At 45.3% G+C, this 27,684-nt stretch overlaps 1 protein-coding gene across 2 annotated transcripts in view; it reads right to left on the bottom strand.

Moving 5' to 3' along the window:
- Window positions 1-27,684, bottom strand: part of MBOAT2 (membrane bound glycerophospholipid O-acyltransferase 2) — a 110,544-nt gene that overhangs the window by 42,787 nt on the left and 40,073 nt on the right. For both annotated transcript variants that reach the window (XM_072938238.1, XM_072938239.1), the window contains exons 2-3: window positions 26,696-26,841; window positions 21,784-21,861 (exon numbers count right to left, since the gene is read on the bottom strand). In XM_072938238.1, coding sequence (XP_072794339.1) covers window positions 21,784-21,861; window positions 26,696-26,841 — 224 coding nt within the window. The remainder of the gene's footprint in view (window positions 1-21,783; window positions 21,862-26,695; window positions 26,842-27,684) is intronic.

The following is a 27,684-nucleotide window of genomic DNA, read 5'->3' as shown; positions in this document are numbered from 1 at the left end:
AACATTGTTGACTAATCTGTAGTCTTTGCATTTCTATGTAATTTTCGAAGCAACTTTAAAATTACATAGCACACTGTAAAGCAAAAAATATGTCATCAAATGGAGAAAAAAATTAAGGAGAAAGTAAAGTTAGCATCAGATGTGCAAGCCTTGTGCATGGTTAGACACACAGATCGATGAACAGAATAAAGAGTTTAGAAATAAAGCCACAAGTGGATATGGTGAATTGCAATTCAAAACAGAAAAGCTAGTATGTGAACAAACAGTACTGGGACATACAGAAAAACGAATTTCAACTCTAACCTCACAGCACACACAAAAATGAACTCAGAATGGACCGATAACCAAAGCAAAAAAACTAAAACCATAAAACTTCTAGAAAAAAAATTTATAACCTTAGAGCAGACAAAAACATCTTAGATAAGACACAAAAAGCTCTAAAGTACAAAATTAAAAACCATTAACCTGACTTCATTAAAACTTAAAAGTTCTGTTTGTCAACAGTCACCACAAAGAAGACGAAAGGCAGGTCTCAGATTGGAGAAAATGTCCACAATTCATACATCTGACAAAGGACTTAGATTCAGATAACAGAAAACACGAATTATAAGATAGTAATAAAATTCAAGTCAGAAGATTTGAACAAACGTGTTCCAAAAGAAGACACGGTATTGGTCAAAAGCGGAAGAAAAGATGCTTGACATCATAGTCACAAGAAATCCCAACTAAAATCACGGCGAGATACCACTGTTCACGTATTAGAATGACCAACATTGAAAAGGCAGATAAAGCCACGGGTTGATGAGAATGTAGAGCAACTGGCATTCTCACATGTTGCCGTAGGGGTGCAGAACGGTACAACCACTTTGGGAAAGTCTCGTGGTTTCTTATGTGATTAAACATGCTTTCACCTTATGTCCCAGCAATTCCTCTCTAGGTATTTACATAAGAGAAATGAAGACACACATCCATAAAAAGACTTGTACAAGAATGTTTTAGAAGTTTTACTCATAATAACCCCAATTTTGAAATAATCCAAATGCCCATTAACAAACAGGTGAAAGAACACATCAATTGTGTATTTATGGAGGACTACTTGGCAATAAAAGGAACAAACTGTTGATAAACACAAGGACGGGAATGAATTTTAACATTAAGCCAAGTTTAAAAGCCAGACACAAAAGATTCCACACTGTACAGTTCAATTTATATGAAATTCTAAAATAGGCAAGCTAATCAATGGTGACAGAAAGCAGGTAACCGGCTGCAGGGGGCTGGGCTGACACGGGAACGGAGGAGCCTGGGGGTTGAGTGAAAGGTCTTATATCCAGATTTGGGTGCTAGTTATCCAGGTCTACACATCTGCCCCAACTCACTGCACTGGTGGTTCTATTTTAAGTAAATTATACCTAAACAAAGTTGATTTAATAGTTCTTTGGAAACAAACTTTACAATCTCCTTTGCAGACTCCTTCTCAATCTGGGGCCCCAGGGTTCAGTTCTCTTCTCCACTTACACCCATTTCCGAAAGGATTTCATCCAGTCCCATGACTGTAAATGCCTACAGCATACTGACAGCCCCCAGATTTTTTATCTCTCAATTAGATGTGTCTCCTAACCTCCAAACTCAAACAACCAACAAGCTACTTAACACCTCTACTTGGCTGCCGAATGAGCATCTCGAATTTACCATGTTCAAAACAGAAATTCTGATTCCCATCAAAACAACTCCTTTCCCTTGTCTTCTCTGATCTTTGCAAATGGCATCATCTTTCATCCAAGCGCTTTGCCCAAAACACTGAAGTCACTTTTGATGTCTCTCTACGACTCACACTCCATCTTCATATTTCACATCATGTGATCCACATTCATACGCAAATCTATCACCAAAACATACCCTGGACCGAGGAATTCCCAGGTCCAGGCCTGGACCACGGTAACAGCATCCTGACCAGTCCCTCTGCTCCCATTCCTGTCCCTAGTCTGTTAGACACACAGCATCCGGAGTGCTCAAGGCTCGCCAAGAGCTACCCACTGCACTCAGAACAGACTCCAAATTTCTTCAAGAACTTCAGCTGTCCCAGAATCTAATTAAAAAAAAAAAAACCAAAACTAAGCCCTTTCGCTGGTTCTGCTGGATGAATGGCACACATTACATAGGTTTCCATTTTGATAACTGAGAAATAAAGAATTGTTGAAGATGGATAAAATCAGAACACTGCTAGAGCTGAGAGAAGGCTGGCAACGTTCAGACTGGTCAGCACACGTATACACAGGTCACCACCGGAGCGCCAGCCATTTGGGGAGGACCCCTTAGCTACCATCAGTGTTGTCTCAAGTTGGTCATAATTTGCTGAAACAGGGCTCCACTTCCCTGGAAAGATAACTGTGTTCTTTTATAATCGTTTCTTGCTAAGCCATCCCGAGTCTTGTTTGGTTCCCCTCCGTCTGTCTCTTCCGGCACTGCCAAGTGCAAACTGCGAAGCTGGCAGACAGAAGGTAAGCTCAGGTCAAAACCGCTAGCGGGTCACAACAGCCTTAAGCCAGGGGTTAAGTTTTCTTCAGATCGGAATTCCCAAACCTCACCTCTCCTTCTTGGCATATCGCCCTGTGTATCATAGGTTATTATGAAATTTTCAAGACAGACTCCACTCAATTTAAAAAACAAACACCTCAAAGTAAATACTTCTCCAAACCTACATTTCATTCCTTTTAAAATCTATTCCAAAACTGCTATCCACAATTGCACATTTCCATTTCTGGAATATACCATTTCAAGTTACATAATCAAAACTTCAGTTCACTTAATCTAGCTATTTCTATGCTTTCATCTATTTCAATAGCAAGAAATATAAGCCAAGAACTACAAGAAAGCAGTAAATATTGGTGGGGAGTGGACATTAGATTTAACTCCAGAGATGGCACTAATAAGAAATACAGTTTGAAAAGTACTTCCTAAATAATTTACAGGAGCTTAGAAATAGACTTTGGTAACAAGTAACCAGAGAACTTTACAGTACGCACATGAACTAACCAGAGACAATTGTTTAAAACACTAAATACGCACTTCTATAAAATTTCTGCACTAAAACTACAACAGTTATGTGAATACGAACACAATTGTCAGGCATAATGTCAGCCTGATGCTCTACAAGCGAATGAAGTGAAACAAACTGTGAATGTTCTATTTCTGGGAATAGGTCAAAACAGGATCTTAAGTCTGATAAAATCAGGAGAGACCTGGAAAGATGACTGCTTAAAAATTACTCATTTCCTATTTAAAAATTTATGATTAATCAAGTCTGTCTGTTTTCATTAAGTGGCCAGTATGTGCGAGGCAACGGAGAGAGTGATTTTCCAGGTGGCGGCCTCGGGAGGTACGCGAAGAATGCGGGTTGTTGTTCTAAAATCAACATCCCAAGTGAGCACAGCTCTTCCTTCACCTCTACTTTTATGACAGTAACACATGCACAGAGTTTCAGAGTCAAAGGGTCCAGCAGGGTCACCACGACAGAACTGTAGCAGCCCTAGACCCACCACGCAGCTTTCCAGAGGCCATCAGGCCAGTTCCCAGACTCAGTCCTGGACCCGGCAGGCCAAACCGGCTTGTCCTCAACAGCACCATCCTTGCAACCACTTACATTCCAGCTCCTTCTGACACTCTAGTTCCCCGTCCTTGAGTTTACGCCTCTTTGACACCTCACTGTCATTTAAGAGGGGTTTCAGATAAACGTGTGTGTTTAATCTGCTACAATTAACTGGACATCTCAAAACTTGGTCCTACAACCATCATCAAGATACCAGTTTTCTAAGATCGTTTTGATAGTATCTGAATTTTATTTTAAGAATCCAGTTATAAATTTAATGAAATTTTAATAAATGTGATACTTAACATTTCTTGTTCTTTTTACTTTGTATACAATAAAACACTCTAAGATAAATTGTTTCTGCTAAAGAATTATAACCAAAGGTTTATCCTCAGGTAACCAACAAGTGACTATAAACTATTCAACCACGTGGTGTCTTTAAGAACCAAGGTTAAAGGCTCCTTCCACGATTACTCTTTTCATAAACACACCCTCCTAAAGAGGTACAGTGGCCATCTTCACACTTTAAGATCACGTCTCACCTTTTCCTAGAGTTGGTTTGTTAAAGATGTCACTTTGACTCAACACACTTGCCTTTTATAGAGGGAGAAGACAGGACTGTAAGATACGACTTCTCCACTTCAAGAACCTGACATCAAGCCACGGTTATTAGTCACAACGTCTGGCTGCCAATCATGGGCGACAGTGCTGGGTTTTACAGGATTAGCTATCCAAATGCCAGCCCCCCCCCCAACCCCATCTCACTATGTCTGCAGTGTTCTATTCAGGGCATCTTTATCACATGTTGTGAAAAGTGTTCTCTCAGTTGTCTGTATCCTTCATTAGATCAAGCTCCTTGAAGATCTCAGACATCTGAGTACCTGAGCCTGGCACTGCCCTGACGAGAAGGCCTTGTGTGGGGTGACAGAACAGGAGCAGTGTGAGAGATCATCACCACAGGCAGCGGCGTAGCTGCAGGCTCCTCCCAGGATGACCGCAGCATCCATGTAGCTGCAAGCACGAACAGGAGTGACACAGAGAGGGGACGTCTCCCAGCTGGGTGGAATGCCCGGCACGCCACCTCTCTAGTGAAAACTGGGAGGAACAGGGAAATCAGCTTAGTCGCTAAAATCAGGTTCAAAGTGTTCTGAAGGGCCATGAGTGTCCTGGATGAGTATTTTGGCTATTTTTCTTGTAGGCATTCAAAGATATTTAAGCAAAGAGTAATATGATGAGACAGTTTTCAGGCAAATAATAAAGACTAATCCATATCCATGATGGATTGTAAGAGAGAAGCTGAGACAGCGGATATGACAGAAGGGCTAAGGGTTTCCAAGGAGAAATAAAATTTTTAGAATCTCATAACTTATTGGTTACAGACACTAAGAAGAAAAAGTCAGGTTTTTCCATTAGGATGTATTCTATTTCTTTATGATGTTCCCTATTCATTGAGTCATGGTTATCATATCTTCTTTTAATTCTTTGAGCATATTTACAATAGCTGCTTTGAAGTCTTTGGTTAATTCAACACCTGTGTCCATTCAGAGACAGTTTTCAATTGATTACTTTTTTCCTTGTTTCTCATAAGTTTTTTGTTTGTTTAAAAAGAGACATGTTAAAATAATATAGTAACTCAACTTTGATTGTCTTTTTTCTTGAGCACTGTGCTGTTTTTTTGTTTGTTAGCAAGGACTCAGTCTGCTGGATATCTCTCACCCTTGGTATGCAGCGGCTGACATCTTTGCTCAGTTTTTTAAATTCCTGGTTTTACATTTCAGCCTCACTCTGGGAGTTACCCCTGTGTTTGTACATCTTAGCAGTCAGAGCTGTGCTCAAACACCTCCAGCAAGTAAGGCTTCTGCCCTCTGCTGAGGGATCTCACATGGAGAGCTCCTGCCAGCAGTTCTCAAGTCCGCCCAGCCTTCACTCTCCCTCAGACCCTCCCAGGCCTCCCCCGACAGCGACGCAGTCTCCAGTCAGCCAGGGCTGGGCAGAGATCTTCTCTAGTCCCTTTGTGGTTCTCCCGCTTCCAGTATCTCTCTGCTAAATGTATGGACCACATCCTTGGAGCAGGAGAGCTGGGGGCGTTCTCTGTTAGCCGCCGCAAGGGTTCTCTGCCTTCCCCTCCAAACCAAGCCAATCGCCTCTGGTATCAAAGCTGCTGTTTTTGTGGCTGGCCCTGACCCTAGGACAACTCTGCCAAGGAATGAGGAATGGAGGTGACCCCAGGCAAGAACACCACAGATTCCCGCTGTTCCTGCTCAAAGGTCAGCAGTTTTCTTTTGCATAAATGCTTTTCAAATTGTCCTTTGCTTTTGGGCAATTTCCAGAGCCCTCAAATGGCTTTGACAAGTTCATCCAGTTATACAGCTGTTTTGAGGGGGAAAAACTTGTGGACCTTTTCACTCCTCAATAGCTGAAAGTTCTGTCAATTAAAATAGGATTTTGTAGGCTAGTCTGGAAATACTGTTTCTGTGGGAGGTAAATTAAAGTGCTAAAATAGATCCAGAAAATCAGGAACTTATCCAGACCCAGACAAGTCCTGGTGACAAGAAGAGCTTGCAGACTGCATGAGGGAAAGTGCGCTGAGCTCTGTCACGGGGAAGCCAGCTCTGTGTCTTTTAAACACTTTTAAAATCCACCTGCTTCACCAGTGAAAGACAGCCATGCCACCTGCTTACAAGATTCAGAGCGCCCCTCCCTCCCCCCTGCCTTTGGTTCCCAGTCACTAATTTGCCACTGTCCTCCACGGGGTCAAGTAACCACCTCCCCAGGGTCCCCACTTAGGCTCTTCTCTGGAAACAGAGACACCAGATTCTGGTTTCTGGCGATCAGCACTCAGTCTTAATTTCTTCCTAGAGACCTGCAGGGAGTCTCTGCTCCTCAACCAAACTGCTGTTGCTCGGAAGGCAGGGCCTGCCGGGTCCTCCGCCCTGGCGCTCCGACCAGGTGCTCTCTCAGCTGGAACAAAGAGGTCTCAGCGAGTCACAAATGGAATCAGTTTTGTGAGGGATTGTGTCTGTTCTCTTACAAAGCCTTATTGTTGGGAAAAAAGGAAAGGAGCTCAGCTGTACCCACTAGACCAGACACAGATAGTGACATTGATACATGAAGTCACTCGATTCTCTCCTGTCCTCACTTTGTTTACAGACCACAGAGATAAACCAAGCCAGCTACTGCTGGGGCTTCAACAGAATCTTAACTCTGCTCCCATTCCTGGCTCTGTAACATAATGAAGTCACTTAATTGTGTTTTACAAAGACAATTTCCAAAGTTGACTCAAATACACAAATAAAACTGGGTACCTGTTGGTATGAAGCAAGACCATTTTATCTTTCAAAATACAAAGGCTTCTATAGTTTACATCAAGATTTCAGACCTTTGGATTCCAATTCAAAATATCATCTGATTAATAGTCCCTAAGTCACCAAATACACAGAAACAAAAAATTAAAGCTTTTAAAAACATCAAAAACCACACCTGGCAGACAATGTAATGACAGACTCTCAGCATAGCTGAGAAATACGATTATCCACAGAAGTGCATCCGGATTCCAGTCTGTTCTAGTTGCTACTAAAACCAGGACCAGGAAAAAAAAATAAAAGTTTGGGAAAGGCTTCTGGCCACCCCTCCCATCCTCAAGTCAAAGACCCTGGGCCTCTCCCAGCCGGGACCTGGAACTTGTCACTCTCTGTTCCTCAGGGGCTGCATTTTAACAAAGGGTCTGAGCTCCCTCCCGTCTCGCACAAAAGGTCACTCATCTTTCTTCTGTTATACTTCGGGGTGAAAAAATATTTAGTTGGAAAGTAGAATATGAAAAACAAAAAAGCGATTCTGTTAATTTCATAAAGTTCTTAAAAACCAGGGTGGCAAGGAAGACGGTGTGAACGAGTTTTCCACACTCTGGCTCGTAATACAAAAGATCCGAGAAGTGGGAACAGGAAGGAGACACCACCCCGCTGAGCACAGCCGGGTCAGCCAGGGCCCTTCGGGAACCAGGCCCAGAAGGACCGGTCCACACTGCAGTCTGCCCTCTGGCTGTAGGTTTAAAACAGGCGGCTGGTGAGCGGCCTCCATGCAGCTCTGCTCACATCACATCCTGACCACTTAATGCATCTGGCGAGGTTCTGAGGATGCAAAGTTGAGTGGGCTCAGTCCATGCCCTCTCAGGTTCCAAGCCCAGTGGGAGAGGCCAGCACCTGCCTAGCACCCACCCGGCACCACCCCAGGGGATGACACTCACGTGTGTGCACACTCAACATCTCTGAAATCAAGAATCCTCTCACAGCTGATAAAATAATGGTACACAGGACAATGGATGGCATCCTGGTTTTAATGAAATACAATGTATATCTCACTGCATCTTCACGACAATCCTGTGAGGCAGGTGTTCTTATTACTTCTAATTTACAAATGAGGAAACTGCGGACAGGGAGGCTAAATGACTCAGACAATGTGATGAAACTACCGAGCAGGGGAGCCGGACCCGGGCCTGGCGGCGAGGCTCCAGAGTCCGGCTCTTACTCCCAGGGCTGCCGCCTGGGGCCAGGTGCGCACAGCTGGGACACGGGAGGCTGACTCGTCCCATCAGGAAGGGGAATGGGACAGGGCTTCAGCACAGAGACCACATACAAACAGGGCTCTGAAGCCGGGCAGAAGCACATGGTGGGGGCAGGGGGCTCCCTGCAAATACAGAGGAACCGAATGATAAACAGTGCAGTGTGTGCACGGAGCTATAGACGGCTCACTACGGCTGAACCAGCTCAGGGAGCAGTAGGAGCTGTCACCCAGGGGAGAGGCAGGCAGGGCCCCAACACAGAGTCACCCTGTTGAGGGAGCCGACGCAGAGGGGAGCCCCGGCCAGGCCGAGACTGCAAAGGACCAGAGGGCAGGGCGCCGCGAAGCAGGGCCGGGGCTGCAGAGCAAAAGTGCACTGACCGCAGGGGTCAGGAGGGAAGTGATCACAGCTGATGATCACCACCACCGACTGCGAGCTTCTCATGCCAGGTGCGGTTGTAAATGCCTTACAGATGTCTCAGCCTCAAAACAGCCCAAGACGAAACTGAAGCAAGGCAGTTCTCCGTGACGGTTAACACGGGTGAGAAGCAGCCTGAAGAAGGGAGGATTTATCCCAATGACCTGCCTTCACTGCTTAGGCGCACGTTGCCCCAAGAGGGCACAAGTGAGGAAGAAGAACTCTGACACCCAAGATGCTCTTAGTGTTAGATGCTGGGGCCGGGATGGAAACGAGGAGGACAGAGAAGGGGCAGCAGCCGTCTCTGCTGAGGAAGCAGTGCCCGCAGACCACTGGCTCACGGCTCCTCCAGCCAGGGTTACCTCCTCTCCTCTTTTGTCTCCCTCTCGGTTACTTCTACATGACTATAAAAAAGTATCTTTATCTTCAGCTTACACTTTTAATTATGCATTTATGTTATCTGCTAAGTGTGAGTGGATAAAGTGTATACATTTAAAGATGGCTAAGATTTACACTCATCTTTGGAAAGAATGGGAAAGGGAACTGAAAAATACCAATTAAAATAATTTTCAGGAGGAACAAAGGCTTCAGTGAAGGATGAAATCATGAACTCTGCAGTAGCCCAGACCCATCATGTGGGTCTCTCTCCAGCACCCCGCTGCCCCAGCATGACAGGGACCAGAGGGCAGGGCAGTCCACCCCGGACTGGACAGGCACCCAGTGGTAGGTGGGACGACACGGGAGCTGACAGTGAGCAGAACACGGAGACGATGTACAAGAATGTGAGGTCAGGAGACACTGAACAGGAGGACTGGGTGGGAACAGCATCCCCTCCAGCACAGTTTTCGTCTCTGTCATTCCACCGCCCCTGAAGGTGGACGTCTAGTCGCAGACTGCAAGGGAGTAAGAAGCTCGGGTGCAGAAGGCTGTGGTCCCAGCTGGCAGATTTCAGAGGCAGGGCAGCAGCAGACGAGGGAGTGGACAGCGAGGACGAGAACATAAGGACACTGCAAGAGCTCAGACAGCGCAGATGACAGGGCTGGGAGGGTGGTCCACCAGGCCAGCTACAAAAGGCAGGAGAACTCCAGCCCCGCTGTTCTCAAGTTCTTGGTCTCAGGGTTCTCTACACTCTTCAAAACTACTGAAGCATAACCCACTTAAACAACAGCCACTCATCTTTACCGTATTAGAATCAAACTGAGAATTTAAAAAATATTTGTTAATTCAAGAATAACAACAAGCCTACCACGGTAGGATTTTATGAAACAATGTTTTTATGAAAAATAAGTATGTTTTCCAAAACCAAAAAAAGTACTGAGAAGAGTGGCACTATTTTTACAGTCTGCACATCTTTGTAACGTCTGACTTAACAGAAGAGAGCTGAATTCTCAAATGCTTCTGCTGCAACAGCACATGTCACGCAGCCTCTGGGGAGTCCCACCGTACTCCCATGAGAAAAGAAAGTGGAAAAGGCAAATCATGCCTAAGTGTTCTTATGAAGACAGCTTTGACCTTTCCGCCTCCTAAAAGGATCTCAGGGACTCCCAGGGTCTCTGGATCATACTTTGCAAACTGCTGATGTCAACAGGCACAAACATTAAATCAGGTATCAAATTTGGCTGGCACTTTTTGTATTTTGTTTTTGTCTGTCTGGTGGGGATGGAGGGGTTCGTATATCAGAATCACCATCACATTCCACCAAATTCTAATATACCTCTTTACCCCAAAGAGGGGAGAATTATTGCTGTAGAAAATACTATTACAAATAAAAGAACGCTCTGTTGGGTGTATTGGGGGGTAAGGAAAATGGTTAAGAATCACTGATTGACTTAGAGGTCTTACACGTAACAGAAGGCATCAGACGAAGCCTAGATAAATTAAGATGCTAACCCAAATTAGAATTAAGAATTGAAGCCTCCCAACTCAGTGTTCAAACTAAGATGAATTTATATTACTTGCATACATACTAATTATCAAGGAAGGAAAACCACCCCAAAATAAAACGAGTGGAACACTGAACATCTGCCATGGAAAATCCACGCACTGATGAGGTCAGGAGGACTGAGTTCAGGGCTGGCACTGAATGATTTGGTCTCAAACGCTGAGCCTGCTGAGGTCCATTTGTATAAACCTGGGGAAGGCATCCAGCTCTCCGAGGCTCCGATTTTTCCAACTGTAAAGCTGAAATACAGTATTACAGCACCAGCCGTTGTAAGTGGGAACGCACTTCAGCATTTAAGGTGCATCTGACATAGAAACTGTGTTTAATAAATGTTAGCTATTACTGGCATTTTAGCTATTAAGAGTAATCTATTTGTAATTAAACTCAACTATTGTGCTTGAGGGCTTTCGTCCTGTTCATTTCTTATCTGTTACCATTTCCTTTTGTTGGATTTTTCTTTCAAGTCTTTAAGTCTGTTCCCCAAACATTTTAAAGCTCTTGTGTCTAAGGAAAAAAGTTTTGCATAGTACTCTAAATAAAAGTCCTCTAACCACTCACATTTTGAAAGGAAACTATGCTCCAACAATATGAGTTCTTTAGAGGACTTTTTAAGACTCTGAAACTAAATAGTGCCCAGCCCATCCTGATACTGCCTGTGACCGTCTACCTGAGGCCAGTCAATGCTCAGGCACATACTCCGTAACACCCCAGGGTTAATTTCCAGGCCAAGAAGAGACGGGCAATCCTATCTCTTTTCCGGGCTTCATTAAGTTCAAGCAAAGCTCAGTTTTCACCGTGAGAAATAGATGCCCAGGCTCCTCTGTTGTAATCATTTCTCGCCAAAATGCCCAGCCATTTTTCAGGTCATCAGATACTTCCTCTGTTGCCCTTCGTCTGTCTCTCCATAACTGCTCTAAATAAGTAGTGTTTCCTATGACAGCAACAGCAAGCAGGACGAGTCAGTATTTCTCCCTGATACAAATTAATGTATCAAAAAGTATTTTTAAAATCTGTATTTATTATGTATTTTAATAAACAGCAACCTCAAGCATGGCACTTGTAAAAGTCTGAGTAATTTTAAATAAAGGAGCATTATTTCGAGAATAAAATCACCATTATTCAGATATTTCTCTAAAGGGCAAAACCTTTTAAAAAAGATCCCAGCACTGCATTCTAATGAAGACTAAGAAAAAGCCAGTCACAACACAACGTCTCAACTGTGCTCGCTAGTCTTTCAAAAAATAAACCAGGCTGCTTATGCTCTCTGGTAAGCAGGTGAGAATCTCTTTATTTCTCAAAAAAACAAAAACAAAAAAAACAAACAAAAAAAACAAAACAAGCCCAACTTTAAAAGAACCTCGGTAAATCAGCAACCTAACCACATAAATGAATTTCACAGATTTCCAGGGCTGACAGTTACTGGTTTTATGACCCTGTTCAACTGACTTCACCCTTTGGAACTTCCGTTTCCTCCTCTGCGCGGTGGCTAAGGACACCTCTGCACAGGACTGCTGGGACAGTCAGATGGGATATTTATAAAGAGGACTCAGCAAAGTGACCAGCACATGGAAGTCAGTCTGCCACTCAAGTTTCAAAGTCAAAGTCCAGACACTCTATTCAATGGTCCTATTTCTAACACAGTGAGGACAAACCCTGTCCATGTCAAGTCTATATATTTACTGTAACAAGACACCACAGGCAGACTAAGCATTCAGCAAGCACTAATTTTCCCAGTTTCTTCATTTCTTACCTGAAAGTCATAAAAAAAAAGTCCATTCACACAAGCTTTTTCTCTCACAAAACTTCAGCGTGGACCATGTATTTTATGCAAACAGCATGGGGTTCTGACAGGTAACTGGACAATTTGTTCATCATTCCAACAGATGGTTGTGTGTGTTCTTAGTTTTTCTTTCAACAGACTATCAAGGATTAGGGTCTTGCCGTAAAGAACTAGTTTCCAGAGGTGCCCCAGACGGACAGAGGAGTCCTTGTACTCTGCAAGGAGGAGTATGGATTCTTATTTTTAATTATTACAACTATCTGGTTATTCTTATTAATATATGAATTGCTATTTTCAAAACAGGAAAGATATGTTAGCTCTTACTGGGAAGAGATGGAAGCTATCACTATGAAATTGGATACTATCTTCAAAACTCCCCTTTGTTTTTTAATTGATTAACATGGAGAATTCGCTGTCAAACTGGCATTTCAGACAGGCCTGACCTGGCGGAACCCCGTGACACGAGTCACCTGGGCAAATTTCCTCTGACTCTAACACACTCAGATACAACAGCAACACCCAGAGTAACAGCTTTACTTTCCTAGGGATGCACGTTCAAGTTGCCAGCATCCCCACACGGGCGCTACCCTCCCACCTCGTATAGAAAGCCTGCGTCCAAGGGAAGCATGCTGCCCTCACTTGCTCAGGGATGACTGGATGCTTAAGAGGATCCAGTTCTACAACTTGGAGCAGAACTTAGAATTCAAATACCTCCAAAAGAGGCACTGCAGGGACCTGACAGGGTAAGGGAATGTGAATCAGACCCATTCCCAAGTGCAGAAGCCGCCGGTGCGCTGCTGTGGCCTGAAGACTTTTCAGGAATCCACCAGGCTGGACAGCCTGCCACTTTCGCCAAGTAACAGGTTTTCCCTCCTTCGGAGCTAAGCATATTCAAAACCCTCAGAGCTTAAGCACAATATGTCAAAAGGCCACTGCATCCTTTTGGATAAAAACACCTTCATCTTTGCTCTAAGGAAGAGTAACCAACACGTACAAACCCCTGCCTTAGTTCAGGACCCCGCTGGCTCCCATTACCTCTCCTCAGTCAACTTCGGGTATTTCTTTTTAATTACATATTCTCATAATCATAAAGCTGAATGCTTAGAATAACAAAGTACAGGAGCAAACAGCTTGGGTGCTGGGTGCAATCAGACACACCTCGTTCTAATTCCAGATCTACCACTTACTAACCTGCTTCTGGTGGAAGAGCTCCACCACACCCACCTCCAGGGCGGCTGCTGGGACTACCCGACAACCCACGCACTTGGCACAACAATGGAGATGCAATAATTACTGAAACATGAACTGTTACAAGGACAAGATAACGTAAAAAATCAATTTTAGAATTACTTGTGGTTTTCCGACTGAAATCCAACTTTTAGCTCGGGATCGCCCAGCGATACCCAAAGGGCCTGGGCCTTCATTCCAAGCCACCAAAAGGCTTTCACATACGGTCCACAGAGAGCAGAAAAGAAAAAAACAAAACAAAACCCAACAAAACCCCTAAGAGTCCAGTTCCCTTCCTGCCACACTTTATTCCCTCTCATGGGATCATGGGATTGTCCTTGGTGAAGTTAATATTTTCCCCACAGAGTTCCTACTGAGCCACTAACCAACTAATTAACTTCATGAGGACAAATTTTTAAGTGACTTGAGGCTTCTGCCTGCCAGATGGCATTTCCAAGATCACCTCTCCTTCCCAGCAGAGTGCACGTGGCTTCTAACAACCCTCCTGTCCAGAGTCCGTGCGGCGGGCGCCTGGCTGGTGCCTGCGGGATCACAGGGGCAAAGGCATCCCCGCTCTCTCTGCTCCTCGGGGTCACGGGAGATTGAAATAAAGGCACGTCAGCTGCAAGTGCCTCAGCCCTCCCTACACTCACCCCGACCCCCAGGGCCGCTGCCCCAGCGCAAAGCTAAGGGGAAGAAGGGCGAGGAGGGAGAGCGGACCCCTCAACACGGCCGTCGGGGCCCGCTGCACGGAACACCCAACCAGACAGACGCCGAGGGAAGAGCCCACAAGCACGCAACAGAACGGACGGACAGGGACCCTCTCTCACTGAGCCTCCACGCGCTCGACTACAGGTTTACAAAATGAGTAACGCAGCCCTGCCAGGAGCTCCCATCCCCGAGGAGAAATGCATGGCGGCACTAACCCTGCGGCTCGACGAGACCTCGGCGGGAGCAGCGAGCCCAGCGAGCCGCGTGGTGACAGGGGCGACCCCTGAAAGGGCGGCACCCGGGCCGGGAGGAGCCCTGGTCGGGAACCGAACCCTTCACGCAGCCCGGGCAACCTGGGCGCCTGCGTGGCCCTCGGCTGAGTCACAGCCTGTGGCTCAGACCCAGATGGGCAAGGTGACTTGGCAAAGGTCCCAAAGCTAATGGAAATCCGGCAGAACCTGAATTCAAACCCACACGTACCTGCCCCCAACCCAGTGCTCATCCTGTTAGTCACTAAGATCACCGGGTGGCAGGGGGGCAGGGGGTTTGAATCTGATCGTTCCTCATGTCCTAGGCCTGCTGTTCAATTTTATCATCAATAAAAGAAGATCCTGGGGAAATTTCTTTTTAATATTTCTCAACATTTAAAAATACATTTTAGCATAATTCTACTCAACACCAAACACCTGTACTGTTTCCAACTGTTTCATTCTGCTGAGCACACAGAAAGTGGCTCATGGAGACACGGTCTGCGTCCGACAACTTTCCAAGCTGGTCGCTCTTCTTTTATGCTTCTCGGCCCTGAGCGCATCCCCTTTTATAACAGTAATCTCGGTGTGGCTGGTAGTTTGACAGTAAGTGTCTCGCAGAGACAAAGCACGTCTTTCTATCCAACACTGGAACCCAGCATCAGCGAAACACATATGTGTTGCGTGACTGACTGCCTGAAAGTCTCCAACTCAGCGGTCCACTGTCTCCAAGTTTCTGGGAACACCATGCACTCACAAAACGTCTGTTCTAACTGGTGGGTAGCTGAGTCATGCGAGGTGGAACAGAATCACCTTCCTACAGCTTTTACAACATAATCCCATACAAAGCCTGGCAACCTCTCAGACAGACACAGCTTCACTGTACACACTCATACATGTTGTCTCCAGGTGTCCATCCTTGCTGTCACGCAGAAGCCATGTCATCATTCGTTCATTCATTCAGTGGAGACTTATGGGGAACACACAACAGCCCAGGTAGCATATAACATTCGGAAAACAAGACAGGCGTGCCGTGACTGCTGCCCCGGATGTGCGGTCTGTCAGAGGAGGACACTGTGCAGGGAACTCTCCAGTACATTTATGATTAAACACTGAGGTAAATTCTCAAAGGAAAGAAAAACAATTCCACGAGAGTGGGTAACAAGTAATCTGTCCTAGATTAAGGCATCTCTGAGGACAGAATGTTACAGTGAGATCTGAAGGGTGAGGATGGGGTGGGGTGGGAGAAGGAACAGTCAGAGGTGACAGAGCAGACAAAGCCTCTGGGAGAAGAGACACGTGATTCTCCAGGAGAGGAGAACATTCACGGAGAACATGGCAAGAGGGCTGGTGGAGGATGAGGGAAACAGCTGGATCCTAAATTCATCCCTTCAACACTCACTGAGAACAGCCACGTGCCAGGCACCTGCTAGGCTCGGGGGACAGCCCCGTACATAAGACAGGCTGGGTCTGTGTTCCAATGACACCTCCACTCCAGGGGCAGAGACAGACCAAGAAGTAAACAAGGTAACTCCAAACAGCGGTGGTGTCTCACGGCCGGAGCCACCCAGCTGAGCATCTCTGGGAGGAACCCCACATACGCAGACCCTCCTGTGGTCTTACTCCCCAGTGTGGACCAAGACACACATCAGGACTGTGCCCATACAAATTTCCCCAACAAGGCATGCATGTGTCTGCTTTCAAATAGTACATGCTAGAGAAATTCCTAGATTTTAAAAAAGCAAGCATTCAGCCCCACCTAGATCCCTCAGGACATGAAACACAGGGATTCGTCTGCCCCTCCTGTGACCGGACAGGGGACACACTGCAGCCACAGGAGACAGAAGGCCCCACAAAGTGTTCCTGCAGATGTAACAACATCCCTCCCCTGCAGGCGCCCATGCACACACACGCACAGGCATACATGCGCGTGTGCACACAAGCACTCCCCACCACCAGGCTACAGACTAAGTCAGGAGTCCGTCCACACCACACTCTCTCAGCTGGTTAGGGTCCCCCTGTCAAGTTCATGCAGCCTGTCCTCCAGGAAGGCCTGCCCTGAGTTTCCTGCTCGTGGCTTTTTCACACTTGGACACAGCCCCCCTGCCCCTCCCAGCCACGCCTTCTGCACGAGGAATGGCTCCACGGCTGAGCCTGTTGGAACCAAAGTTCTGCTAAGTGGTCCCTGAATAAATCCCGCTACTGGCTGCTCCCTGCCCCGGAGTCAGATGTCCTGTGAGCTAACAGCCCAGCACCCGGGCCTAAAGGAACTGATGGAGGGGGGAGAGGTGGGAATTCGGTGCCCCAGGGAGGGCCCCGGGGAAGGAGGGTCCCCGGACAGGGAGACGAGCTGGGGCAAACTTCAAGGCTTTGCTGAAGCAAGCAGCCCTGGGTCTTTGGGCTGCAGCTACGAAGAACAGTGCCCAAATTTGTAAAACAGGCCCCGGCAGCTGCTTTCCAGAGCTCATGATCCCTGCAGGAACAGGGAGGCTGTCTAAGGTCAGAAAAGAGAAATCACCAGACGCTTTCCCCTGAGCAACCTTCACACACACACTCAGAATAAACCCTGGAGACGGCTCTGACACAGCACGATGCCCACACCGGGAGGAAGCAGTTCACCTACACCTCCTCGCCCCGCTCCCAGCAGTCTCCTCTGTCGGCCAGAATCTGTGATTCCTCCACCGGGAACCATCTTCCTTCCCACAAACAGAGAGAAAGGGCAAGCTGCCTGTGACAGATAGTGTGAAGAGTCTCAGATGAAGTTAAGTTACTTAAAGCAGCAGGCGTGGGATAGAAGAACAGACAACAGGCCTCGGAGCAGAACAGACGTGGCATCAAATCCACCACTTTCTCGGCTGTGGGACCTCGAACCACTACCTCGCATCTCAGAGTCCCCTTCTCACCCCCAGAACGAGGGTGCACACGCAGCTCAAGTCCCTCTCCCCACCCTCGTGTTTTTGGTGGGAGAGGTATTAGTTATCTAACGAGAAAGAAGGGGTAAACTGAGGCGTGAAAGAGAGAAGCGTGAGTCAGCGGTGACACTGTAAAACTCCGTTTTACTTGAGGCCCTCTGGGGATTTAAGGAAAAGGTTCTGAAACGTCTCGCTTCCTGGGGCTCCAGCAGTTCCACCAGCCTCTTGTCGGGAGTCTCCATCTGAGGAGAACTCAGCTGGTGTCTGGTGCTACCCATCTCCCCCCACGCCCAGACCAGAGCGTCCCCTGCACATCTAGTTAAATATCTCTAATCGCAAATGCAGCATCTCACAGATCACACTGCTAAATATTCTCACCGTAACTGAGGTTCTCCCTCTTCGGGCCAAAAACAAAACAAAACAACAAAACACGTACGTCTTCACATCTCACCTAGCGGGTACCAGGGCCATGTCAGCACTCCCAAGGACAGCACGCAAACTTCCTTTCGATACTTAAAGACAGCTCAGGTCTCTCCTTCCACATCTAGTTTCTTCCTTCAAGGATATTGTAGGTTTTCAATGTTCCTTCTGACCCTTTCTTCCTATAACCAAACTCAGAAAAATGTGGATGCCTCTGAACACCTAGCAATTTCCCTAAATGAGAAAACATCCAAAATCCTTAAACCAAGTCTCAAAAAGTATGCTGCTGTAATACTGAGCTTCCTTCTTGTACTTTGTTTTACAATGGTTTTATCTTTTTAATAGTTCCACTGAAGTAAAATTTACATGCCATAAAACTCACCTAATTTAAGTGTACAACTCAATGAGTTTTAGTGAATTTATACAGTCAGTTTTGCAACCAAAAGCCTGCCAGAATTTTGAAAAGAATTGCACGGACTTTACTGATCAGCTGCAGGAGAACTGCCACCTTAACGACATTGAGGCTTCCCATCCCCGAGCGTGGTATCTCTCTGCAGGCTTTAGGTCTTCCTTCATTTCTGTCAGCACAGATTTTTATTTTCAGTTTACTGGTCTTGCATTTCTTTGATAAATTTATTCCTAAGCATATCATTTCTTCTGATGCTACTGTGGATTTTTTTTTTAATTTAAACTTTGTTCTGTTCGCTTCTAACATACAGAAACAAAACTAGCTTTTGTATATTGCTCTTATACCCTCTGATTTTACCATTTCCTTTATAATTTTTTTGAATAAGGTATTTTTCAATATCACATTAAGTCTTACCCATCAGGTCCTGCATTACTTCACTTCGCTTCATACAAAAGCTATGCCCAGAAGGCAAACATTTCAACCAGCTTCTTAGAAACCATCTGCTTCACGACAGTAAATCATTCATAAAGTTCATATATTCCATTATTTGTGCTACATCAAGTTTAAAATTACCACTTAGCAAACTCGAACTCATTTTATATTTTTGAGACCAGTAGGAAGAGTGTCTGCCTCTCTCTGTCTTTCAAATCCCTGTGGCAGGACTGTGCTTAGCAGCACTGGCCAAATACAGCCCACCAGCTCCTTTGGTAAATAAGCCTGACAGAAGCACAGTCAAGTTCACTGTTCACAGACTGTCTGTGTGCACAACACACATTGCTGAACAGCTGTGACAGAGGCTGTGTGTCCGGCAAAGTCCAAAATATTTGCTATCTGGTCCTTTATAGATAGTTCGCCAATCTCTGCTCTCAGAAATGCTGGGCAAACCTGTGAGAGATAAATTCTCTCCAATTTAATTAAGTAGGATCAATATCCTAATATATAGAACATTCTATCCTTAAATACTCTTTTTCTTATCACCTAAGGTTTTCAATTTCTTTTTCTTCAAAAATTTCAATGCTTATATGGGAACCCTCCTCCATTGCTGGTGGGAATGTAGTTTGGTGTGACATAGAAAACAGTATGGAGATTCCTCAAAAAACTAAAAATGGACTTACCATATGATCCAGCAATCCCACTTCTGGGTATATATCCAGAGGGAACTCTAATTCGAAAAGATACGTGCATCCTAATGTTCACAGCAGCCCTATATACAGTAGCCAAGACATGGAAGCAACCTAAATGTCCACTGACAGATGACTGGATAAAGAAGGTGTGGTACATTTATACAGTGGAATACTACCTAGCCATAAAAAAGAATAAAACAAGGCTATTTGCAGCAACATGGATGGACCTAGAGATGGTCATTCTAAGTGAAGTAAGCCAGAAAGGGAAAGAAAAATACCATATGATATCACTCACATGTGGAATCTGAAAAAAAAAAGAAAGAAAGAAAGAAAAACGAGGACACTAATGCACTCATCTACAGAACAGAAACAGGCTCGAAGACATAGTTAACAATCTTATGGTTACCAGGGAAAGGGGGTGGGAAGGGATAAATTCAGGAGTTTGAGATTTACAAATGTCAGCCACTATATATAAAAACAGATTTTTAAAAATGTTTCTTCTGTATAGCCCAGGGAACTATGCTCAATATCTTGTAATAACCTTTAATGAAAAAGAATATGAAAACAAATATATGTGTATGCACGATGGGGACATTGTGCTGTGCACCAGAAACTGGCACATTACAACTGACTGTGTTTCAATTTAAAAAATAAATAAATAAATATGTACCAAAAAAAAAAAAAAATCAGTAGCACACACGCAAGCAGCACCTTCCTCCTGAACATTTGCTGTAAAAGAGTAACACAGCTAACTTCATCCAGCTGCTTGTCTCTAAAGCTGCCTCACCCAACACAACCGGCTGCAAGGGCACAGATGCTCTCTCTCTGCACCCTCCTATATGGCAGCCACTAACCACCTGTGGCTACTGAGCACTTGAAATGTGGCCAGTGTGACTGAGTCTCACATTTTAATTGATTAAAATTTTACACGGCCGCATGTGGCTAGTGGCCCCATACTGGCCAGCGTCTAAAGGATTAAGAGTTAACTTCACAGACTGCCATCACCCTTCAGCAAAAGCAACAGTTTCCTCTGACAGAATACGAATTTACTCGCCTTCTAACTCAAAAGTATGATGTTACTGCTGCTTATGCAGTGACATACAAGTCCTCTGCTTTCAGTAATCTCATCAGAGTTTCCTTTTACCTAGATTCAAAACAAACAACTCTTTTCTTTTTCAGATATTGAATACAGTATCACTTTGAACCTGTCATCTGTACAAGATTTTTTAAATGGTCATAATGGTGTAAAAACTGCTTCAAATGAAGCACCATCGAAGTATTTTATTCCTCTTATAAAAATTAAAGTTGAAACACCAAGAACCTGGAGTGCTGGTGTACAAAACGAAGGGGAAAACCAGGACACATGGTGTCAACGGAAACTGAGGGAAGACAGCAAGTCAGAACAGAGGACGGGTGGGACCAAGTCAAACACTGAAGACGCAGAATAGAATGAGATTTGAGGGAAAAGGTGACCTGTTAGCTACAGGTCCACAACTCCTTGGACAAAACCAGTGGAGCCACATGTACTTCCCACTTCAGACACACCACATAGACCATCGTGGATATCACGGAACCCACCCAGCAGGTTCGGCCGGCAAGTCTGTGGGAACACTGCTCCTGGGTGTTCAGCCAAGGAAGCTTTGCACATTTCTACTTCCTGCCTTACCTCTCTGGCCAGATCGCTACACCCAGCTTCTGTTACATGCCTCACAGATACCGCAAAGTCAACATGCACTTAGTCAGCAAATATTCAGTGTTTACTACACAACCATTCACGGCTCTTGGTGCTGAAGATATACCTGTTTGAAATGTTTAACCCCTGAATATGTGCCCTGCCTCCAGAGCTCCCTACACCCAGAAAAAGGTGCTTCCAGCTACCTTACTGTTCAAGCCAGGAACCTGGAGTCATGCTTGACACCTGCGTCCTACCTGCACTCGCCATCCATCACTAAGTCCTTCCAATTTCCCTTCTAAATATCTCCAATCTACCTGCCCCACTCCATCGCTCTGCTGCTCTCACCTCTAGATAAAGCCCGTGGTTCCTACCTGGAGGCGGTTTTGCCCCCAAAGGGATATGTGAAAATACCTGGAAACATCCATGGTTGTCACAGCTTGGGGTGGAGGTACTACTAGCATCTAATGGGTAGAGGTCAGTCAGGGATGCTGTCAGACACCCTGCAGTGCGCAGGATGGCCCTGCACATCAAGAATTATCCGGCCTAAAATGTTAGCGGTGCTGATGCTGAGAAACGCTGCTCTGAGTAAATGGAAGAGTAATGCACTTCGATGTTGTATTTTTGTAGTTGACAGCTCTTGAAAAAAATGATCACAATTTAGAATAACTTCTCTATTCTAGATTTAGAATAAATTTTCTACTTGTAAAAACTCTGTTTGAATCCAGTCTATTATGCTGGAGCACGTCGTTGCCTGTAAATGAAGCCAACACTTACTTGTGCATGTTCTCCACGCCTATGATGACCATGATACAGTAGGAAATTCCACTTTGTACGAGGAAGTGTAAGGCATACCTACAAAACGGAAAGCACTGTTAGAAGAGGCCACTCACAGGCATCAAGGTGAAACAGTTCAGGCTAAAAAGTGCTTGTCTGTAACAGAACATCCCCAGGGAAAAGCAAGGACCCAAACCTCCAAATCCTAAACCTCTGCGGACACCCTGGAGGGGGAGTCCCATAGCACAAGCCCTACAAGAGCTGGAAGATTAAGACAAAACCCCATAAAGCCACCCTGGGAGCCCCAGCACCCACTGTTCCTAACTACAGGAGAGCACCCTGGGGTCACCCTGGGGTGGCTCAGGGACGATGGCTTTTTCCATAACTCAGGCACAAGGATGAAAAGCAGTGATACATCTGGGTCTCAGAACAGTCCTAACAGACCATCAGTCTTTTGTTTACCCAAACGAGTTTTGTATCTATTTACCTTTTCAAGTGCTCCTTACAAAACAATAAAAATATTTAATATTAAAATACTAAAAGCAGGGATGACCAAATATATTTATTCTGAAAACATGATGGCTCAAGTCAAATAAGCTTACTTGTACAAATCTAGTCGATCCTTAATTTACAGAAATCTATATACAAAACGTTCTTCCTGAGATTTCTACCGTTCTAAGGAGAAATTCACCATTAAATGAGAAAACTAGTTTATCCATTCGCCTCACAAAATTCAGGCAAAACATAATCAGATCCCTGGTTTTAAAATCAGTCCAAACTATTCCGAAGATTACACACACGCGCGCGCATGCACACACACTTCCGATTTTCTTTCCCCTTTGATGTCATGAAAAATTTATGAAACAATTTTCAAATCATTGTATACAATTTAAAGTATGAATAAGGATCTTTTGCTATGGTTAAAATTACTTTTTAACCTAATCATTATAGAAGAACAGGCACCTCCAATGTGAAAAAGTTACTTAAATTAAAAAAATTTTTCCACAGAAATAGTACAAATAAGAAGTAGGCTCCAAGGCAGGCCCATAGAAGAGACTTATTTTACACGTTGTACAGAGTATGTCTGTTGGTTTCTCCCTCTGCCTAACACACACACACACACACACACACAGTGTCAGTCTGGAATGCTACTATATAACCAGAGGGCACTAGGAAACAGAAAGAAATACGAGTCTGAACTGACACAGAAAGAAGCTAAGCAAACACGACTGAAATACTTTCCAAAGTAATTACCCACCTCCTATTAATTGCCAGCACTATCAGACTTCTTGGGAACACGCTGAAGCAGCTGGCTAGATACCTGTAAGGGCTTCATTAGACTCTTGGGGAAATATCTTTCCTTTTCTACTGAATAAATTTGGAACAGGAGGGATAAAGGACAACTTTAGAAGACACGAGTTCTACTTTACAAATAGTGACATGGTTCCTTCCATCACCTGGAAACGCCCCCTCCCCAGGCATCGCCGTTCAGCTCAGCGTTCCTCTGGAATACAAGATGACATTGCCAGCCTCCTGTTGGACAAGCCTTTGTTCTTGGGATGAAATACACTTACACGTACAAGTGTCCTGTATTCCCCTCTTCTCACTGAGGCCACGACAAGCGTCAAGCTGCCGGCACTCTCATCCACCCACTGATGATCTTCCTCACCACGCAGCTTCTCTACTTGCCCAGATTAATAAAATGAGCACAATAAATACACAGTAGCCACCCAGTATTTGTCAGGCTTAAAAGGTAATTAATGAAAAGTGCTGACTGGGTCACCTGTACGCAGTAAGCATTCAAATATTAAGTATTATTAGTGAAGTAAAAATGTAAGCCAGAAGGTAGCTTAAAAGTCTATTATAACCCAACTCTCATTGTTTGAGAGCTGAGGAGACGAAGTCCTGAAGTCACACATGCAGTCAGTACCTACACGACACTGACACCCAAGTTACATCCTTGTGGGCAGACTCTTCACGGGGGGGGGGAGGGCAGAATCCCAGGTACCATGTGCTATCACCTTTCGAGTTACCTAAGAACGCTGAAAACAAATCAATCCTGCATCTCCAAACTTCAGTTTTTTTAGATATCACATCTTACATATTTTGAATTTCAAATCACACTGAAGGCAGGTATAAAATGCATTTTTAGCAAGAAAGAGTTTTTAAAAGGTTGAGAAACACCTCTTCGATTGTTCAACCGGTCTTTACTGAATGTCCATTTTCTGAAAGGCACTGACTATACTGGACAGTGGGAACAAAGAGTCAGTGGACAGGGATTTTGTCCTCAGAGAGCTTCCAGTCTGCAGAGAACAACATACGAATGAACAGACTACTTTCACACTGTATGACAAACACTGGAAAGGAGACTGAGTGGTCATCTGGACCACCAACTGGATGATGGGGACAACAAACTGTAATAATCGTAATGGTCTTGACCCTGAGTAACCTTCCAAGCTCACAAGGAGCTGGCTACTGGGCTGAGCTCCTCTCTGCTGTATTACATCGTTCAGTCATGACAACGATCATTGGTTCCATTTTACAGATGAGAAGAGTGAAGCTAAAGAGGTTGAAAGACAAAGACGTGCCCAGTCACACGGCGACCAGGCGAGGGATCGAGAGCAGAATCCAGGTCTGTCTGACTTCAGCGTCCAAGTTCCACTCCACTACCCTACCCTGCTGTCATAGAGCTACAGAAGCAATTCAAAGTATAAACTCTCGGTTCAGAGAAACCTGCAGATAATGATTAAAAAAAAAAGTGAGACCAAAGTAGATAAAACGTTGAATTGCATTTAGACGACTCATTAACAGACATCTTCCAAAAGAGAAGTTGTCACCATCGGCAGGGGACACGACTCTTGGAGCCTAAAAACAAGTGGCTCACGTGCAGACCAGGACAGTCTGCCTTCAGCTCATTCCTGTTAGCAAAGAGTCACCTTTCATTTCACCTGCTACAGAGGCACCATCTCTCTTCCCAAAGACAGGAATATGAAAAGTTTCTCCTTCAACAAAAGAACAGAGAACTCAATTTTTTTTTAATCCTGGTTGCCACATACAATTTGAAGGACGTAGGACTACCTGACACTGAGGCCAGGTTCCTCGTGACACTGTTACAAAGCATCTGAAGAGGCTTCACAGCCAGAAAGTACCCCTTCGGGAAAGGCCTCTCGGCTGGCGGTGCTCCGGGTCACACAACCCCAGGGAACACCGCTTCCGCTTCAATCCTCTGCTCTGTGTCCACAGACCACAGTGCGACTGGCATTCCTGGAAGTGGCCACTCTGAACGACAAGCCTTCCCCAGCCCATTCCTAACATAATGCTACCGAAACACACACTGATGCTGAAGTATTTATGGGTGAAATATGGGAACTGGGATAGGCCTGAAAATACTCCAGAAAAATAAGTTGGGGAAAGGATTAAATAAGAATGGTGGAATTTTAATAATTGCTGAAGCTGGGCAATGGATATATGAGGGTTCATTATATTATTTTCTGTACTTTTGTATTTGAAAAAGTTCCACAGTATAAACACACACACACCCCCCTCCATGGCATGATTTACATACGAGTTTAAACAGAATCACCTGAAGCGGGGAGGGGGTGCTTTTAGCGTGTATGAGGTCCTAGGTTCAATCCCCAGTACCTTCATTAAAACATAAATAAATAAAACACAGATAAATTTAAAACCTAAAAATAAATAAACCTAATTACCTCCCCTCCAAAGAAAGAATCACCAGAGAAACCTAAGAAAACTCTGATGCTATAAATTGATGTTATCAAGAAAGTGGGAAAACCGAGCCTGGATCTGATTGAAGAGACCACGCTGAGACCTCAGGACCTCACGGCTCTGGCAGGGCCTATCAGCGGGCTGGTCCCAGGGCAGTATGCAGAGACTGAATAAATTAGCCCTAATTGATTTTTCATGAGTTTGGAGGAAACATGTGCAATTGCCAGAGGCAAAAATCAGATTAAGAAATACCAGTCTATTTCAACCCTCACAAGAATCAAAAGCAACCTCGTAGAACAGAGACAGAATCAAAGTCCACAGGTCTGCACCCCGCAACAGAAACTACTAAACCACAGATCACGCGAGTCGTTTCCAGCCCCTCGGGGGCTCGTGCCTCGCCCGCCCGTCCGCAGAGGAGCAGGCCTGCAGAGCCTCATCTGGGCGCGTGCGGGCTGCTCCAGCCCTCCCCTGGGGGGGAAGTGCAGGAGACACCACCGAGCAGCCCTTCCACGGAGGGTCTCTGCTGCTTCGCCAAGACAGCGTGCCCTGCCCCCGATCCCCTCTGCCACACACGTGCCACCTGGGACGAGCAGGACGTACGTGTTTCTGTATTCACGAACGGCCCTGACAGTTAGGAAGGGAGCCAAGTGAAGGGGACACGGACGGACGGACGGACGGACGGACGGACACACACACACACACACACACACACACACACACACACACACACACACACGGGGCAACCCTAAATGACTCTTCCCCACCAAAACCAAACAAACAAACAAAAACCTCTTCTGGCTAAGGGCAACGCCTAAGGAGTGGTAACAGAGTTCTATCAGTGGACTTTACCAGACTGTCAATAGCCACTTGCACAGAAAGACAAAAACTATTTTGGTTTATTTGTCTTGCCATAAACGATCTGTGAAGCAGGTGGAAGAATAAAATGTCTTTGTGTCTTTTTTTCTTCATCGGTCCTTTCTCATTAAGTCATAAAGTGCCCTCCCTCTGAGCCCACACTGAAGAGATGGGGCCCACTCTCCACTCTTTATTTCTTCTATTAGAAATAAAAATGTAACACTTTACAGGTAAATACAAGAACAAAACCCTACATAATGTATCTTTCTGCACACGCAATTCACACAGACGTCCAGAGTCTTCATTAAACATGATCAAAATAATCACTTACCATCCAAAGCAGAAAAGTGCAAGATAAAGGCCCAAAAGGGTGGCAACAACATGTCTTATAAAAGAGCTAGTTTTGCTCGAATGCAGGTAAGTCCGAAACCAAATGGCTGCTAGCAAGGCAAAGAGTTGGCACACTACAAAGTTGACCTGTAAAGAGAAATTAAAATTTCGTATTAGCAACACAGACTTGAACTTTTCACTTGACGTTACATTTAAATTCTCAGGACAAAAAGACACCAAAGTTACATAAAATGGAGATCTTTCAGTTTGCTAAAGAAACAAAAAAAAAAATCAGGGTGTCTTCCCAGGGAGGACGGTCTCAAGTTCAACGTGACGGAGGCACATGGCAGGTGGGTGCCCAGCGCGGGGAGAGGCCTGGGGGCCCCGGAAAACCTGGAAGACACGAGGTGCAGATGGAGAAATGGAAAGCATGGTGCCCTATGGTTCGAGGGAAAGAGAAACTTATTTTAATGACTTCAGTGACCCTGTAACAGGTAGAAAAGAAGAGCTCCGAGTTTCTCCAGAAGTCCTTGGGGTCAACATCGGTCAGGATTCCCGGGAGTCTGGGGGCCGCACGATCCCCAGGTGGAGGTCGCAGCCCTCCCTGCACCCGGAGTCGCGGCGCTGCCCCCACTTCTGGGCACGGGGACCGAACGTCTCAGCCCCGGGGGCCTCTAGGACTGGCTCAGGAGGCCAAGGATGAATCAGAGAAAGGAGCCCCCAGGAATCCCCGAGGGAGAGCACCCCAGCCCAGCCCCACAGCACCCTGAAACCAGGCGTGACTCGTTCTCATCCACAGGAGAGGAGCACGCGAGGGACCGTGCCGCCGCGCCTTCCCCCAGGACAGTTTTTTGCCCTCGAAAAATGACAAAATAAAAGGCCACATGTAAGACTCTCTGCGGTATTTAAAGACTCGAGAGAATTCTCCATGTCTCTCTTATGAAGAGGGTTCTCAGAGAACGTTAAGGAAAATGGGTATTAAAATCTACA

This window comes from Vicugna pacos, chromosome 15 (assembly GCF_048564905.1).
Source record: "Vicugna pacos chromosome 15, VicPac4, whole genome shotgun sequence".
NCBI lineage: Eukaryota > Metazoa > Chordata > Mammalia > Artiodactyla > Camelidae > Vicugna > Vicugna pacos.
Note: the sequence above shows the minus strand (reverse complement) of the source record. Positions and strands in the feature narration are given on the sequence as shown.